The following is a 15,263-nucleotide window of genomic DNA, read 5'->3' on the forward strand; positions in this document are numbered from 1 at the left end:
TTGCCTAACATCCATCTAAAATCTCAGGTTCGCAATGATTATACAGCTGCATTGCTGTAGTTCAGAAGGTTCAGAATGTATATCAAAACACGGATTACAATAGATTTTTATTCTTAGAACATGATACTCTTGCATTAAAAACAACACATTAATGTCTCTCCGTTCCTTACAGCACAGGCACGATGGCAAGCAATTATTCCTAATCTTACCCAGGACAACTGGGATGAGGGCACAAAGACTATGCATAATAGCTTGATAGCTGTAAGAGATAGACTAATCCAGTATAAAGTCTTCCATCCGCTCTATACAACTCACTGAAAATGTAAAGCAATGGGCAGGAGAGATCACAAAACTTGCCCTAGGTGTAGAACCCTGTGGCCAACTTTCTACATATGATCTGGGCCTTGTGGTCCCAAATAATGGCCTCTTTAGCAACTACCCTTGACTTTATACTGGTACTGTCCCCTACAGTGTGTCTTTTGGGGCTAGTGGATCCCTTTGTGCCTAATGCCCATGGAAGGTTGAGGTTTTGAGTCCTGCTGTTTAATGCCATTTGTTAATCTGAAAATATTTGTGAATAAACTCATTTAAAACCAGTGACATGTTGATTAACTGACGTGTTTTGTCATTAAAACATTACCTTAAAAAAAACAACACATCAAAGCTAATCTGGTTTGTAAATGATCTTCTGTTGTTCAATGCGGATTATACAGGGATCTATTTAAAGGCTAAATCATCCCCAAAATATAAATTTGCCTGACAAAAGAACATAATTAGATGCAACTTTGCAATATACATTCATTACAAATTTTCTATGATTTTTTTACTCTATTTGTATCTGTATTGCTATTAAAAGCAGTGTTTGTCCCTGTCTATTCTCTGCCCTGGAGGCTCAGTTGATACAATGTAAGAAAAAGGCAGCTGATTAACAGATTTGTCTTTGCTGGGGAACTAAGACTTTTGCAACATTGTTTAAAAACTAACAACCAGGACTTGAGCAAATGTGGCTTCCAATAAGAATAATTTTACAAATAACTTTAAAAGCACTATTTTTAATAAATGTATAATGGAAAGTTGCTTTAAAATTGTGTTGTTTTTTTTATTAGGCAAATCTTTATTTTGGGGTTGATTTGTTCTTTAAACAGAAATTGGTCCCTCGCATCATTCACTTTTATCAACTACAGATTTAGTTTTAGAAATAATATGCTATTGATATTCTCAATTTTTTTTTTATTACTTTACTATCAGACTTCCTCGTATTCATCTTTTCTGCCTATTTGCTAGGGTAGTTAGGACCCTAAAAATGTTTAGAATGCTGGATACCCCTTGTCTGCATCTATTTTCAGTTGTTAGACTAAATATATTGGCATTTAAAGCTTTTTGGCTTTTGATATTTTTCCACTGTATGTCTGGTACTGCTGCTTTTGCATGTAATCTTCAGAATAATATGTATTAATGTATGCTTTTTTTTAAATGTTAACCTTAGGTTCAAACAAGAGCTGCGGGAAAACCCTGATGAATTACAAAGTCTCTGGAGAGAGCTTCACGAGAAATTAGACTCTGAAAAATACCAGGATGGTTCAGGTGACCATGTATCAGTCAGTCCCAAGGGCTCTTTGGGGCAGCATAAAGAGTTACTTGGCAACAGTATGTCTGACATGCAGCAGCATGAGAATATGCTCATTGTTGATGTGGCAGACCAAAAGTATCATTTGAAATCAGAATTCAATGCAGATGTGTTGCATCATGAACCCAAAGAAAAGATAATCAGTCAGCTATTAGAAATACAAAAACAGTATGGGGACCTCCGTGCCCATGTCACTGAGCTACAGTTACAGAATGGAGAAGAGCTCAACAAAACGGTGTCTGAGCACGAACAGGTGCTCAGCAAACCTATATCAGTGATGAAACAAAAGTATGAGGAAGAGCTCAGCAATGTTGTGTCTCAGTTGCAACTGCTGCACACGGAGGAAAGTCCTGTGTCTGAGCTACAAATGCAAAATGAACAGGAACTTCACAGACCGGTTTTTGAGCTGCAACACCAGGAAGATGTAAACAACCAAATGTCTGAACTGGAGCACAAAAAGGAACTTTCCCCCCTGATATCAGAGCTGCAAAAGCAACATGATGAGGAGTTCAATAACGTGTTCGGACTGCAAAGGCAACACCAGGAGGCGCTCAACAACTGTGTGTCCAAACTGCAGCAGCAACATGAAGAGGAGCTTGACGGCCATATATCTGATCTGCAACAGCAAAACGAAAAGGAGCTCAGCAACCGTGTGTCTCAACTGCTACAGCAGCATGAGGAGGAGCTTAACAACAAGCAAATGCAACATGAGGAACTTGACAACCATGTGTCAGAACTGCAAGACCAGAACGAAAAGGAGCTCTGCAACCAAGTGTCTGAATTGCAAAGGAAACATGAAAAGGAGCTAAAGAACAAGAAAAAGCAGCATGAGGAGGAGCTTGACCACCGTGTGTATGAACTGCAACTGCTACACGAGAAGGAGCTCAACAACCGTGTGTCTGAACTGCAACAACAACATGAGGAAGAATTCAACAAACGTCTGTCTGAACTGCAACAACAACTTGAAGAGAAGCTCAACAACCGTGTGTCTGATCTGCAAAGGGAACATGAAGAGGAGCTTAAGAACAAGAAAATGCTGAATGAGGAGCAGCTTGAACACCGTTTGAATGAACTGCACTTGCTACATGAGAAGGAACTTAACAACCGCGTGTCTGAACTGAAACAGCAACACGAGGAAGAACTAAACAACCGTGTATCTGAATTGCAACAACACCAGGAGGAGCTCAACAACCGTGTGTCTGATCTGCAAAGGGAACATGAAGAGGAGCTAAAGAACAAACAAAGGCAGCATGAGGAGGAGCTTGACAACTGTATGTTGGAACTGAAACAGCAACATGCCGAAGAATTCAACAAACATGTGTCTGAACTGCAACAGCAACATGAAGAGGAGCTCAACAACAATGTGTCTAAACTGCAAAGGAAACATGAAAAGGAGCTAAACGACAAACAAAGGCAACATGAGGAGGAGTTTGTCAACAGAGTATCTGAACTGCAACAGCAACACGAGAAAGTGCTCAACAACCGTGTGTCCAAACTGCAACAGCAACACAAGGAGCAGCTCAACAACTGCGTGTCTAAAATACAACAGCAGCATAAGGAGGAGCTCAACAACTGCTTGTCTGAAATACAACAGCAACATGAGGAGAAGCTCAAATACCAGAGGTCTGAAATGCAACAGCAACATGAGCTAAAGAACGGTTTGTCTGAACTGCAACAGCAACACGAGGAGGAACTAACCCGTGTGTCTAACCTACAAAAGCATGAGGAGGAGCTTAAAGCCCTCACCTTCAGGCATAAAACACAAATCGAACAACTGGAGACAACACATATGACAAATATGGATACTCTTGAGTCTTCTTATCTTACTGAGATTCAGAAGATCCGGGATGAGCATTCACAAGCCCTTGCTGACCTAGAAATTTGTCTGTCTGATCGTCTCCAAGAAAAAGAAAGGGAAATGTTGGAAAAACTGGCAAATGCTGAAATGCACTGGCGTGATCAGCATCAACAGGAACTACGTCTCCTCCGGGAAATTCTTGGAAAAGAGCTAGCTGCTGTTCATATGGATAAATTTCAAGCCATGTCAAGGGAGCTTGAAGAAGCCCATATGGTAAGTTTGCAATCCATTGCCCTTACAGTTTAGTTTGTTTACTTATAAAGTAAGGTGGGCAGTTATGGCTCTCAAATTTTGGAGAAGGCTGAGAGATTTAGCCCCACAACATCCTGAGGGATGTTTGACATGTCCGAGCAGAGATACAAAATAAGCCCTTGTGTGGGCATCCTTGGAATAAACAGCCCCTATGTCCAATAAATAGTTTATGCCTATGGCATAAAGTGCCATTTGTGAATTATGGAGCATTTGAAAACTCCACATTTAAAACATCAATCATAGATGTTTAAGAACCTAAACTGTTAGCCAGGTTTGAGCTCATATTCTGTTTTTCTGTTCTCATAGCTATCTCCCTAAGCCAATTATGTTTCCAAATCTATCTCCCTAAGCAGATCGTTGCTAGGATTGTGTTTCACATCAGATGGTTTATCATCACCTATTATTTTGCCCACAACTACTGAAAGGAAAAAGAAACTTGATACTGTAGCTAATAAGGGTCCTGAATTCTGAATGTTACTACATGCAGTGATTTCAGGATTGTTTTCAGTTTACTTCAATCTGCACTATGGTTTATGTTATCATTTGATGCTCTAATACTTAAAAATATTCTATTTGTTTCTATCTTGGTTTCTTTTGAAGTCAAAACAAACTATGTTTATTTATATGGAATGTTACAAATGTATTTACAGTTTTTTGCCATGTTACTGAATACTCTAATGGGTTTATTTATTGTCTTACAAATCTCAAGTTATCGATAGGAATTTTTTATAATTATCCAACTCAGCTTGTGGGGTCAGTTAAAATGTATTATACCAGGAGTCTCCAAACCTAGTTTTACCCATGAGCCACACTCAAAGTGTTGGGATAGCCATGCACTCATGGTGTGCAACATTTTTTTCACTGCATTAGACATATCTTGAATAGCAAATTTAAGCTAGATGTGCAGTTGTGGGTTGTTATAACAGTAATGATTTTTTTTTTAAGCTGGTGGAATGCGTGTCCCCAAGCTAGAAAACTTCAGAATGGAAATAATTTACAAACTATAAAATATGAGGACCGGTTGAAAAGTTGCTGGAATAGGCGTTTCCAAAACATACTAAAAATAAAAGAACTAGTCCTTTAATGTTTTGGGAACTTTTAGTATCTTGAATGGTTTCATTAAAATAACCAAAGTATAGGGGGATGCCTTTTAAACTAGACACAGATCCAAACATTGGCTTCTGGAATAGTAAGATTTTGAGAGATATAGTGAAAGAAGAGGATGACAAAATGATGCTTTGCCACAGCCTTCAGAAAGACCCTTTCTCTGCCATCTCAAGGGGGACACAGGGAACGAAGGACACTTGAATTATTTAAATTGAGTGGGCGTGCCAGAGCAGGCTTAACCCCCCACACTGAACACAGTACTCCGTTTTACAAGTGTCCTGCTCCCGGGAGGATGGACAACCATCGCACAGGATGTATTCTTCGGTCAGCCTTGGCTGACACCCGGGGTGATACCTAAAACAGGGCTACCTGTTTTACAATGGTGAACCCCCAACGAGGCAAAAAAGAAAAACTTACACTCGCACACCCTGGCTGTCCGAAATCACACGAGTTCCAGGTGCTAGATGTGTAGAGGAATTGGACAACCTCGAAAGCAGCATAGACACAAGACACACCAGCACAGCATGGATACTTCTAGCAGGATTAGACCTTGCTCGTTTATTTGCGGATGCAAATAAACGAGCAAGGTCTAATCCTGCTAGAAGTATCCATGCTGTGCTGGTGTGTCTTGTGTCTATGAACCCCCAACGAGGACTATTCCACTGGGGTCACAATCCTAGCCTTCAGGCTATACCCGACCACCCAGATGAGTACCTGCACTGTGCATATCATTGCAGATGGTCTGGCCGGTGTGAGGGGTAAGTGTTTTCATTTACCTACGGGTTCTGGCCTTGGGGGGGACCTTCTTGCTGCCACTTGCCCCACTACTCCCCCCGCCCTCTCCCTGTGGCTCAGAATCCCCTTTGCCTCTCTGCAGCCAGACTGTGTTCCTCTAGGGCACTCTAGGGGCAGTTGCTGCTGTTGTCAGGGGGTGGTGAGGAGTCTCTCTGTCGAGGGCTCTGGTGCGCACCATGTCGACTCTGGTGCACACCAGCCGCCATGCCCTTTATTGCGCGGGTTCTCTGTTGTGCGCCCTTCGCACATGCGCACTAGCTGGAACGCATACGTTCCGGCGGCCATTTTGAGCTATGCGTTTTCACTTTCAACACGCCTTGACCTGCTGCAGGCTTGCCAAATTAAGCACGCCAATTCAGAGACTCGGCTCAACCCCTCTCACTGACACTGCTATGGCAGAAGGTAGGACAGGGGGGGCCATTCACAAGGGGCGGGGGGGAAGGGCTCCCTCCACAACACAGGTGAGATACCTGGCTTGTGCCAAATTAAGTTACCTGGGCGCCATAAGGAGCCACTTTGTGGATCTTGCACTATGGGGCAGGGGGCAGCTGCTGCTTCTGGGGGTCACTCAGAACCACAGGCTGAAAATTCTTCACCAGATATTTCTCAAGACCTGGGCCCTGGGCCTTCTGCAGAACCACCACCCCCCCACTCTCTGGGCGGTCCACCTCTCCCAATCCCTGGCATCACTGCAGGGTCTACCAGCTATTGCTGATACCTTGGGGGAGGTCCTAGCGCAGCTTCACCCCAAGAAGGGTGGTAAGCTAAAACACTGTGAGGACGCTAAAGGAGCTAATTCTCAGTCCCATGCCGATGAATCGGCCCATGAACAGTTATCATCTCACTCTGAGGGTGAACTACCTTCCTCGGAAGAGTCTTCTGATTATGAGGAAGACGCCAAGGAAGAAGGCAGGGATAAGGATACTCCTCATGACATGGATAGTATTATCAAGGGAGTCCTTGAGGTACTAACGAAACTCAACAGGCAGACGGGACTTCTGGGATAAGGTTTATTGGGGTTACTGCTGTAGAAACCTAACGCGTTTTGGCAGTATATCCCTTAGTCATAGGTATTCCCGAAACGCGTTCGGTTTCTACAGCAGTAACCCCAATAAACCTTATCCCAGAAGTGCCGTCTGCCTGTTGAGTTTCGTTGCATTTACAGTGGGGACACTGTTGACAGAGCACCTGGATTGAGGGAAGAGCGGTGAGCTGTATCGGTCTCTTTTTGCTTTTTACCTTGAGGTACTTAACCTGTCCCAAAAGCCTAAGAAGCAGGGAGAAACGTCTTCTCTTTTTAAGAGACAACACAAGTTGTCAGCCTGTTTCCCTGACCATGAACAGCTAACTAGTATTATCCAAGATGAATGGAATATACCTGAGAATAAATTTTAGTCTACAAAGAAATTCACCAAGTCGTACCCTTTCCCTAAGGAATTGGTTGAAAAGTGGTCAAACCCCCCCGGCTGTTGATGCACCGGTGTCTAGACTTTCCAAATCTACCACACTACCTGTCACTGACGTGGCAGCATTTAAAGACACTTCAGATAGAAGATCGGAAGGTTTCTTAAGGGCCTTTTTTTCCTCAGCTGGATCGACTCTACGGGCTTGTTTGGCCTCAGCCTGGGTGTCCAGAGCCATACAAGCATGTTCGGAGTCCCTTATCAGAGACATTCAAGAGGTTGTCCCTCAGGATGAGCTATTACCTTCTGCACAAGCTATTGCAGAGGCATCAAGCTACCTATGCGACTCCACATTAGATGCCGCGCAACTGACCGTGCGCACCTCGGCCTTGTCTATAGCAGCTCGCAGAACGCTCTGGCTAAAAAGCTGGTCGGCAGATATAAGCTCTTAGAAAGCCTTAACTTCGCTTCCATTCAAGGGGCAAAGACTATTTGGGGAAGAACTCGAGAAAATTATTTCCCAAGCAACAGGAGGTAAAAGTACCTTCCTTCCTCAAGCCAGAGGGTTCGCTTCAACAGCAAACAGGCGAGGGAAGTTTTTTCGTGGCCAAAGTGGTCATTTCTCTCTGCGGCATAGCCCACCTCAATGCTCTCACTTCCGCTATGTATATATGAATACACAAGGGTAACGAGAAAAGTCGCCCTCATGGAAGAATAACAAGACCTACAACAAGCCCTTAGCTGACCAGCCTGCCTCCTCCTGACGGGGCACTCCCTCCAGAATCGTTAGAGAAAATCAGAGGCAAGCTGCTACGATTCCGGGAGGTATGGATTCGTCATTCATCAGATGCCTGGTTAAAAGAAATCGTTTCAGGGGGATACCATCTCGATTTAACATCTGTCCCACCCAGAACCTTCATCATGTCCAGGGTTCCGTCAAATCCTGCAAAATCAATGCATAGAGAAGATGGAAAGAACAGGAGTAATTGTACCTGTTCCCACGCCGGCACTGTCAGACCTGTGCTAGATCTCAAGTCCCAATGTGGCCTCCTCACCACCGCTATCTTCGCTTTGCATTCAAGAACAAGCACTACCAGTTTGTAGCACTTCCATTTGGCCTGTCGTCAGCCCCCAGGGTGTTCACCAAACTTATGTCAGTCACAGCAGCGACTGTGAGACTACAAGGAATATCGGTGACACCCTATGTAGACGATCTTCTTCTGAAAGCCGGATCAATGGAGAAAGCCAAGATGGACCTCAACAAGACAGTCCTGCTACTCCAGGATTTCGGGTGGGCCATCAACTGGAAGAAGTCCAATCCCTACCCAAGTCGCCAAATGACCTTCTTGGGGCTAGACTTCAATACAGAGATGCAGATTGTCAGCCTTCCACGGGACAAACAGACCAGAGTCAAGAGTCAGGTTCAATCCCTTCCATCCAACCAAGCCACAACAGTGCACAAGGTAATGCAGGTCCTGAGAACAGTGGTTTCCGCCATAGAGGCAGTTCCATTTGCACAAATTCATCTGCGCCCCCTTCAAGCCAACATTCTATCCACCTGGAAGGGGGGGAGCGTTAACACGACCGCTCCGGTTGACATAGACTACTCGAGAGGCACTTCGCTGATGGCTGGTTCCCAAGAATCTAGCCACGGGTCAGTCCTGGGAAACCCCGGATTGGAAGGTAATAACCACAGATGCCAGTCTTCAGGGCTGTGGGGCGATATGGGACAATCAATCGGCACAGGGGCTCTGGTCCCCAGACGAATCCCAACCTTCCAATAAACATTCTCGATTTGAGGGCAGTAAAATTAGCACTGCATCAGTGGACACTACAATTTCAAGGTCAACCAGTTCGCATACAGAGCGACAATGTCACCACAGTATCGTACATAAATCGCTAAGGAGGAACACGGAGCCAGTTGGCACTGGCGTAAAGCCAGGCAAGTCCTGCATTGGGCAGAAATCAATGCAGTAAAGTTATCGTCAATACATATTCTGGGAGTGGCCAACACAAAGGCAGACTTTCTCAGCCAGAACCAGTTGAATCCGGGGGAATAGGAATTGCACCCAAAGGCTTTCGAACTACTCTTAAGAAGCTGGGGACATCCAAGTATAGATCTAATGGCGTCCAGACTCAATCGCAAAGTGCCAAGGTTCTTCTCTCGCTACCGAGACCCGCTAGCCGCCATGCCATGACTCAACACTGGGACTTCAATCTAGCATATGTCTTCCCTCCTCTTCTTATGCTACCACGAGTTCTAAAGAAGATAAAGAGGTCCCGAGCAGCTGTGATAGTAGTGGCCTCCTTTTGGCCACGGAGGACCTGGTTCTCCGACCTCCAAGAGATGTCAATAGCACCACCCATTCGGCTGGACTACAGGCCAGACCTCCTTCAACAAGGTCCAATAGTGCATCACAATCCTGGTCTGTTCGCTTTGACGGGATGGCTGTTGAGGCATCCATCTAGCTGAAGACGTCATTCCTACCATGCTTAAGGCACGTAAAGCATCATCTTCCAAGTCCTACCATAGGGTATGGAACGCATACTCTAAATGGTGCAGAGCAGCTGAACTTCCCTTCACCAACCTCAACATTCCTAGAGTTCTGTCATTTCTCCAACACGGATTCCAGATGGGTCTGAAGATTAGTTCTCTCAAGGTCCAGGTATCTGCCCTCTCGGTTCTGTTCCAGCATGGGTTGGCTAAGAAGGATGCCATTCCTACAGGGAGTAGCTCACATTGCCCCTCCATTCCAGCCACCTGTGGCAGGATGAGATCTCAACTTTGTGTTGGAGGCACTACTCAATCCTCCTTTTGAACCAATGAGCTAGATTTCTGATACGTGGGTCACCTGGAAAGTAGTATTCCTCATTGCTATTGCTTCCACTAGAAGAGTGTCTGAGTTCAGCGCCCTCTCTTGTGAGACGCCATTTCTAACCTTTCGCAAGGATAAAGCCGTACTTCGCACGCTTCCAACCTTCCTTCCCAAAGTTGTCTCATCATTCCGCATCAATCAAGAGATCGTAGTACCCTCTCTGTGCCCAGAACCTAAGAATAGCAAGGAACGGAAGGTTTTACAATCAGTAATCAAATAATTCCACCAGTACTGGTCTAGGCTCGCTCCCACCCTGCTGTGTTGGGACTGCTTTAAGTCCTCATCTTTCCCTGTGTCCCCCTCGAGACGGCAGAGAAAACAGGATTTTTTACTCACCGTTAAATCTGTTTCTCTGTAGTCGAAAAAGGGGACACAGGGCTTCCCGCCCGTCGGCGAGCCGTCGACCATGACCGTTGGTCAATACTGAATTCTCCTCTGGTTATCAGTTCAGCCAGTTGTTGTTTAATGTTATACAGTTCCCGTTAGCAGCTTTGGAACAAACTGAATACTATGTTCAGTGTGGGGGGTTGAGCCTGCTCTGGCACGCCCACTCAATTTAAATAATTAGTGTCCTGCCTCCGGAGGATGGAGCTTAACCCCATCGTTCCCAGTGTTCCCCTTTTTGACTACAGAGAAACCGATTTAACGGTGAGTAAAAAATCCTGTTATCAAATTCTTTCTAAATCTACTAATGGAAACATCAATAGAAGTTGAATATATCTTAATACCTTTGTACTGACCTTTTCAGGAGGAACTTGATCATCAGCGTTGTGTACTTGAACAGGAGAAAATCCAGGCCCTAGATGTCCTGCAAGAAGAATTACAAAAAATAGAGCAGCAGCACCAGATTGCTCTGCAGGAGCTGCAGGGATTGCACAATGTAGAAGTTAAGAAAATGAGTCTTGAAGAAACTGGAAAGCTGCAGCTGGAAATTAGAAAGTTAAAAGATGAAATTCAGAAACAAGAGGTCTGTGATCCTGATCATTATCCTTTACTCCTAATCACTGGCGGGGCACAGTCACCTTGGGGTTGGTTCTACAAATACACCAGCAGCTCTCCTTAAAAAAACAGTTGGTTTCACATCTTGGTTATGTAACAAGGATGTTAAATCATTGTTGGACACTCTTTTTTACTGTTCCCTAGTTTTTTTTCCCAAAACAAATTATCCTCCCTCACTCAGATTTTTGCTTTTAGATCCTAACTACAGAATTGACTACTGAGCGCCAGGCCTTATCTGCTGAACTGCAGGTTAAGGCAGATCAGCAATTGCAATTTCAAGAGGAAATTGAGCTGCTAAAGTGTCAGTCAGAAATGTTGCTGGAACAACAAATAACACAACTGAAGGTACAAACACTTAATTTGCTTTCTTTACCCAGGTTTTGCTTATAAGTAACTAATAGCTCTTAACTATCAGAAATATTTGCCTATAAACAGAATCTCTCTTTGTAGGAAGAATTTGAAGTGGAGCGACGGGTTTCTCTGCAAAAGAAAGAAGAGCAGTTTACAAAAGAAGCAGAAAAGATGCAGGCTACTCACCAGGTGGAGATGGATCACATGACCGATAAGCTGCAAGAAAAGAGCAAGCTTGTATTGCAGGTATGCACTGCACATTAGGACAAAATAAATAAAACAGAACACTTAAATACATGGGAGCTGTATTCAGTTTTTGCTTCAAAAGGGACAGTAACCAAAAACAGTGGCTCTGAGCATCCCTGAATATTTGTAATTAACTTGATGAAAAGTTGATTACAATATCTTTGGAATTAAATTGGTTGAAAACCTGTTTAATTCCAAAGTAAAAAAAAAAATGAGTTGATGAGCATGTTTTTTTTTATTTATTTATTTTTTTGTAAAAAAACTTTCATCTTAACTCCTGACCCCTTTTGGGAAACCGTTTTACAAAAAATTTAAACTGTATATACAATATGTATTTCTATTTATATAGCTCTACTTATGCATTGCAGCGCTGTACATCAGCAGCAACAGTAAATTTACCAAACAGGTGTAATTACAATAATAAATAAATGCAAATCACAATTACATTAATCACAAGATTAGGTGCTAAGTGCCAGCGACAAAAAGAAGGAGGTACCTGCCTGGTAGTGCTTAGAGTCTAAGTAAATATATAGATTTACTCACTGTAGTAGACCAGATAAAAACACGTAAACATAAGCATATTTAATACAAATACATGCAGTATAATATGAAAGAAAAGATTAAATATTTAAGTTCTTGTTTTCCATGCAAATACTAGAATAAAAATGTAACCCTTTTTTTCCCAGAAATGTTTGTTTTGTTTTTTTTTTTTTTGCAACAGAGGGGTTAAAATTGATTCAGTGATGTCAAAACACAGGAGTCCTATCTTTATACAGGGAACTTTTCTTCCATTCACTGGAGGCGGTGCTCTTTGCCTCTGTTTGGTTTGACATGTTTCCAAGCTGTTGGCTTGGCAACTATGCGAGTTAGAGACGCCTTGATATGTAATCCTTTGTACTTTCACACTTCCAAGCTGATGTCTCTGCTACTGCTGGTAGATGTGAGAGGTTAGTTTGTGACTACCCCTTATGCCTGGGGAAAGATTTACTTGAAAGACACAAAGTGTAAGTGGAAGCAGTTATGCTGCAGTGATACAATAGCTGAACATATTTTACACTGTGACTCAAGAAGTCACTACTTGTCCAGAAACGCAATGTTTTTTTAAATGCAGTACTGCACCAGCTAGGAGCTGTATGGGCTTGTCATGCTAAGTTTTCTGACGCTTCTTTCCGTAATGTAATTTCCTCAGTTACAGGAACAAATCTCTTCTTTGACTAAAGAAATGGAGAAATCTGATTTACAACTTGAGGAGCTCGTACAGAGAAGAGAGCGAGAGAACCAAGAAGGGGATAACTTGGTGGCAATGCTACAGTCTGATGTATCCACTGCCCAGCATGAGAAGTGAGTTTTGGGAACGTAAGAGTAACTTTATACTGGATGGCTTAAAGAATGGCCTGAGTACACCATTAAAGGGCTATTAAGATCAATGCATTTATATAAAATGTACAGTAAAGCTGAAGGCACACTAGAGGGCACATTTACTAAGCTCGAGTGAAGGATTCAACGTAAAAAAACGACTGATTCGAACTAAAAATCGTTCGACTATTCGACCATTCGATAGTCGAAGTACTGTCTCTTTAAGAAAAAAAAAACTTCGACTACCTACTTTGCCACTTTAAACCTACCGAGCTTCAATGTTAGCCTATGGGGACCTTCCCCATAAGGTTTCTAAGCTTTTTTTTTTGGATCCAATTCTCTCTATTTGCATACAAAACACAGGCAGAGAGAAGTGGACTGAACATCCTGTGTCCCTCTCAGCCTTACACTGCACTGTTAGAAGAGAGGATCTCTGTTGCAAAAAATATATAATTTTTCTGTTAATGAATGAGCAAATGTGTAATACATTAGAACCCCCATTTTACATCCCCTGATTTTAACTTTTCCCTAATTTTACATTGTTGTTTTGTGGTCCCACCTATATTTTTTGCATAGTATATTTCCCTGATTTTACATTTTTCTGGATTTTACACAAATTTTCCCCTGAAAAACGCAAACTGGGGGCTCACTGTATATAGAAATGTAGTGATACGCTGAGACGTCCAGTTCAGATATACGTACTTCATCTGGGAGCATGACAAACTTCTAACAGTGGCTCGTTCTGTCAGTTAAATAACCACACGAGAGCTTGGTGTCATCAGAGGGAGGGACAGAATTCACAACCTATGTTTAGTTAGAGATTTACCAGGAAAGGGATTACCCTGAATATTGTTGATGTTTTTAGAGGGTTGTGTATTTCCTGTATTTTACCAAAGCTAGCTGCAACAGTTTCCATAACAGCCGGCTTTTTAGCATGTTACTCAAGAAATTTGTGCTAACATATGCCATCTGCAATCCACTTTTGCTGAAAACAAACCTCTCTGCAAAAAACAAAAAACCAACACAATCAGAATGACCTACAGATAACTTTTAATGTAAATTCATATTTTAAAAAGTAGTTTTTAGTGTCAGTATCACTTTAAGAGATTCAGCCTGTATAAATATGAAAACTCGGCACCCCATATGTAATAATAGGCATTAAGTTTGCCCAGAGTCACTAACCCATCGCAACCAATAAGATGCTTGCTTTTAAAAAGGTGCCCAGAAAATGCTACCTACTGATTGGCTACTATGGATTACTGCCTCTGGGCAAACTTAGTGCCTTTTATTACATATGGGGTGCAGAGATTTCATATTTATACAGGCTGAATCTCTTAAAGTGATACTGACACTAAAAACTACTTTTTAAAATATGAATGTACATTAAAAGTTATCTGTAGGTCATTCTGACTGTGTTGGTTTATTTTTTTTTTGTTTTTTGCTGAGAGGTTTGTTTTTGTTAGTAATTGTTAGTTGAGGTTTCTAAACCTGACTGTTTTGCCAACCTGACTGTCCCATCTCAGCCTGTCGGTTAAAGTTTCTAATGCTAACCGACTCCTGCTGCACAAATATGGCAGCACCATCATACAGTAACATGGGGCATAAGACGGGTAATGTAAAAGCATTGTGCAAATATTTTATGGCAAAGTTATAAGTAGCTTTCAAAGGCAATATTATGATAGATGTAAAAAAGTTTAATTTCTGGTGTCAGTATATATTTAAGTAACCGAACAAAGGGAGTGTGCATAGAACAAATAAAATGTCAGTGGTAAAAAGTGGAATGTTGTGCAACAATGTCCCTATTTCTTTTTAGAGCAAAGCTACATGATTCTTGTCGGCGCCTCCTTAAACTTTTTTCTGATGTGTTGAAGAATACACTCTCAACAGAAGATCTCATCTGCAAAAAAATTGGTCTGTGTTTGGATAGCAGCTTACCTCACCAGGAAAATGTGGACAAAAATGATACATTGGAAAAAACATGGGGCACCTTTGCACTCCTCAAATGCAATGATCTTTTGGAGAGGAGTAAGTAACATCTCAACATGATACTAACAAATAGGGTTGATTCAAATTCCAGCCTTTTGTGCGTGATTCAAACTTCACCAAATACAAAATGCCTAATGGGATCCAAACCTAAGGCTAAAGCCACACTGGGCTGATTCCTGGTCTGCTAATAAATGCAGGCTGAGAAGTGGCTGATCTCCACTGCCTGCACCCAGAGTTACTGCGTCAGCCTGGGTTAAGACACACACAGTAGATATTGTCCCTAGAATGTGTAAATATGCATTTTTGCACCAAAATCCACTGTGTGTCCCAAGCAAACAGAAGAGCATAAAATTTTGACGCACAGCAAATTTTATTTCGACGCACGTCATTTTTTTTTTTTTTTGACA

The 15,263-nt window shown here is 42.5% G+C and overlaps 1 protein-coding gene across 3 annotated transcripts in view; it reads left to right on the forward strand.

Moving 5' to 3' along the window:
• Positions 1-15,263, forward strand: part of pcnt.L (pericentrin L homeolog) — a 78,816-nt gene that overhangs the window by 23,223 nt on the left and 40,330 nt on the right. For all 3 annotated transcript variants that reach the window (XM_018236024.2, XM_018236026.2, XM_018236025.2), the window contains exons 16-21: positions 1,487-3,698; positions 10,667-10,885; positions 11,113-11,262; positions 11,368-11,514; positions 12,704-12,855; positions 14,684-14,895. In XM_018236024.2, coding sequence (XP_018091513.1) covers positions 1,487-3,698; positions 10,667-10,885; positions 11,113-11,262; positions 11,368-11,514; positions 12,704-12,855; positions 14,684-14,895 — 3,092 coding nt within the window. The remainder of the gene's footprint in view (positions 1-1,486; positions 3,699-10,666; positions 10,886-11,112; positions 11,263-11,367; positions 11,515-12,703; positions 12,856-14,683; positions 14,896-15,263) is intronic.

This window comes from Xenopus laevis, chromosome 9_10L (assembly GCF_017654675.1).
Source record: "Xenopus laevis strain J_2021 chromosome 9_10L, Xenopus_laevis_v10.1, whole genome shotgun sequence".
Taxonomy (NCBI): domain Eukaryota; kingdom Metazoa; phylum Chordata; class Amphibia; order Anura; family Pipidae; genus Xenopus; species Xenopus laevis.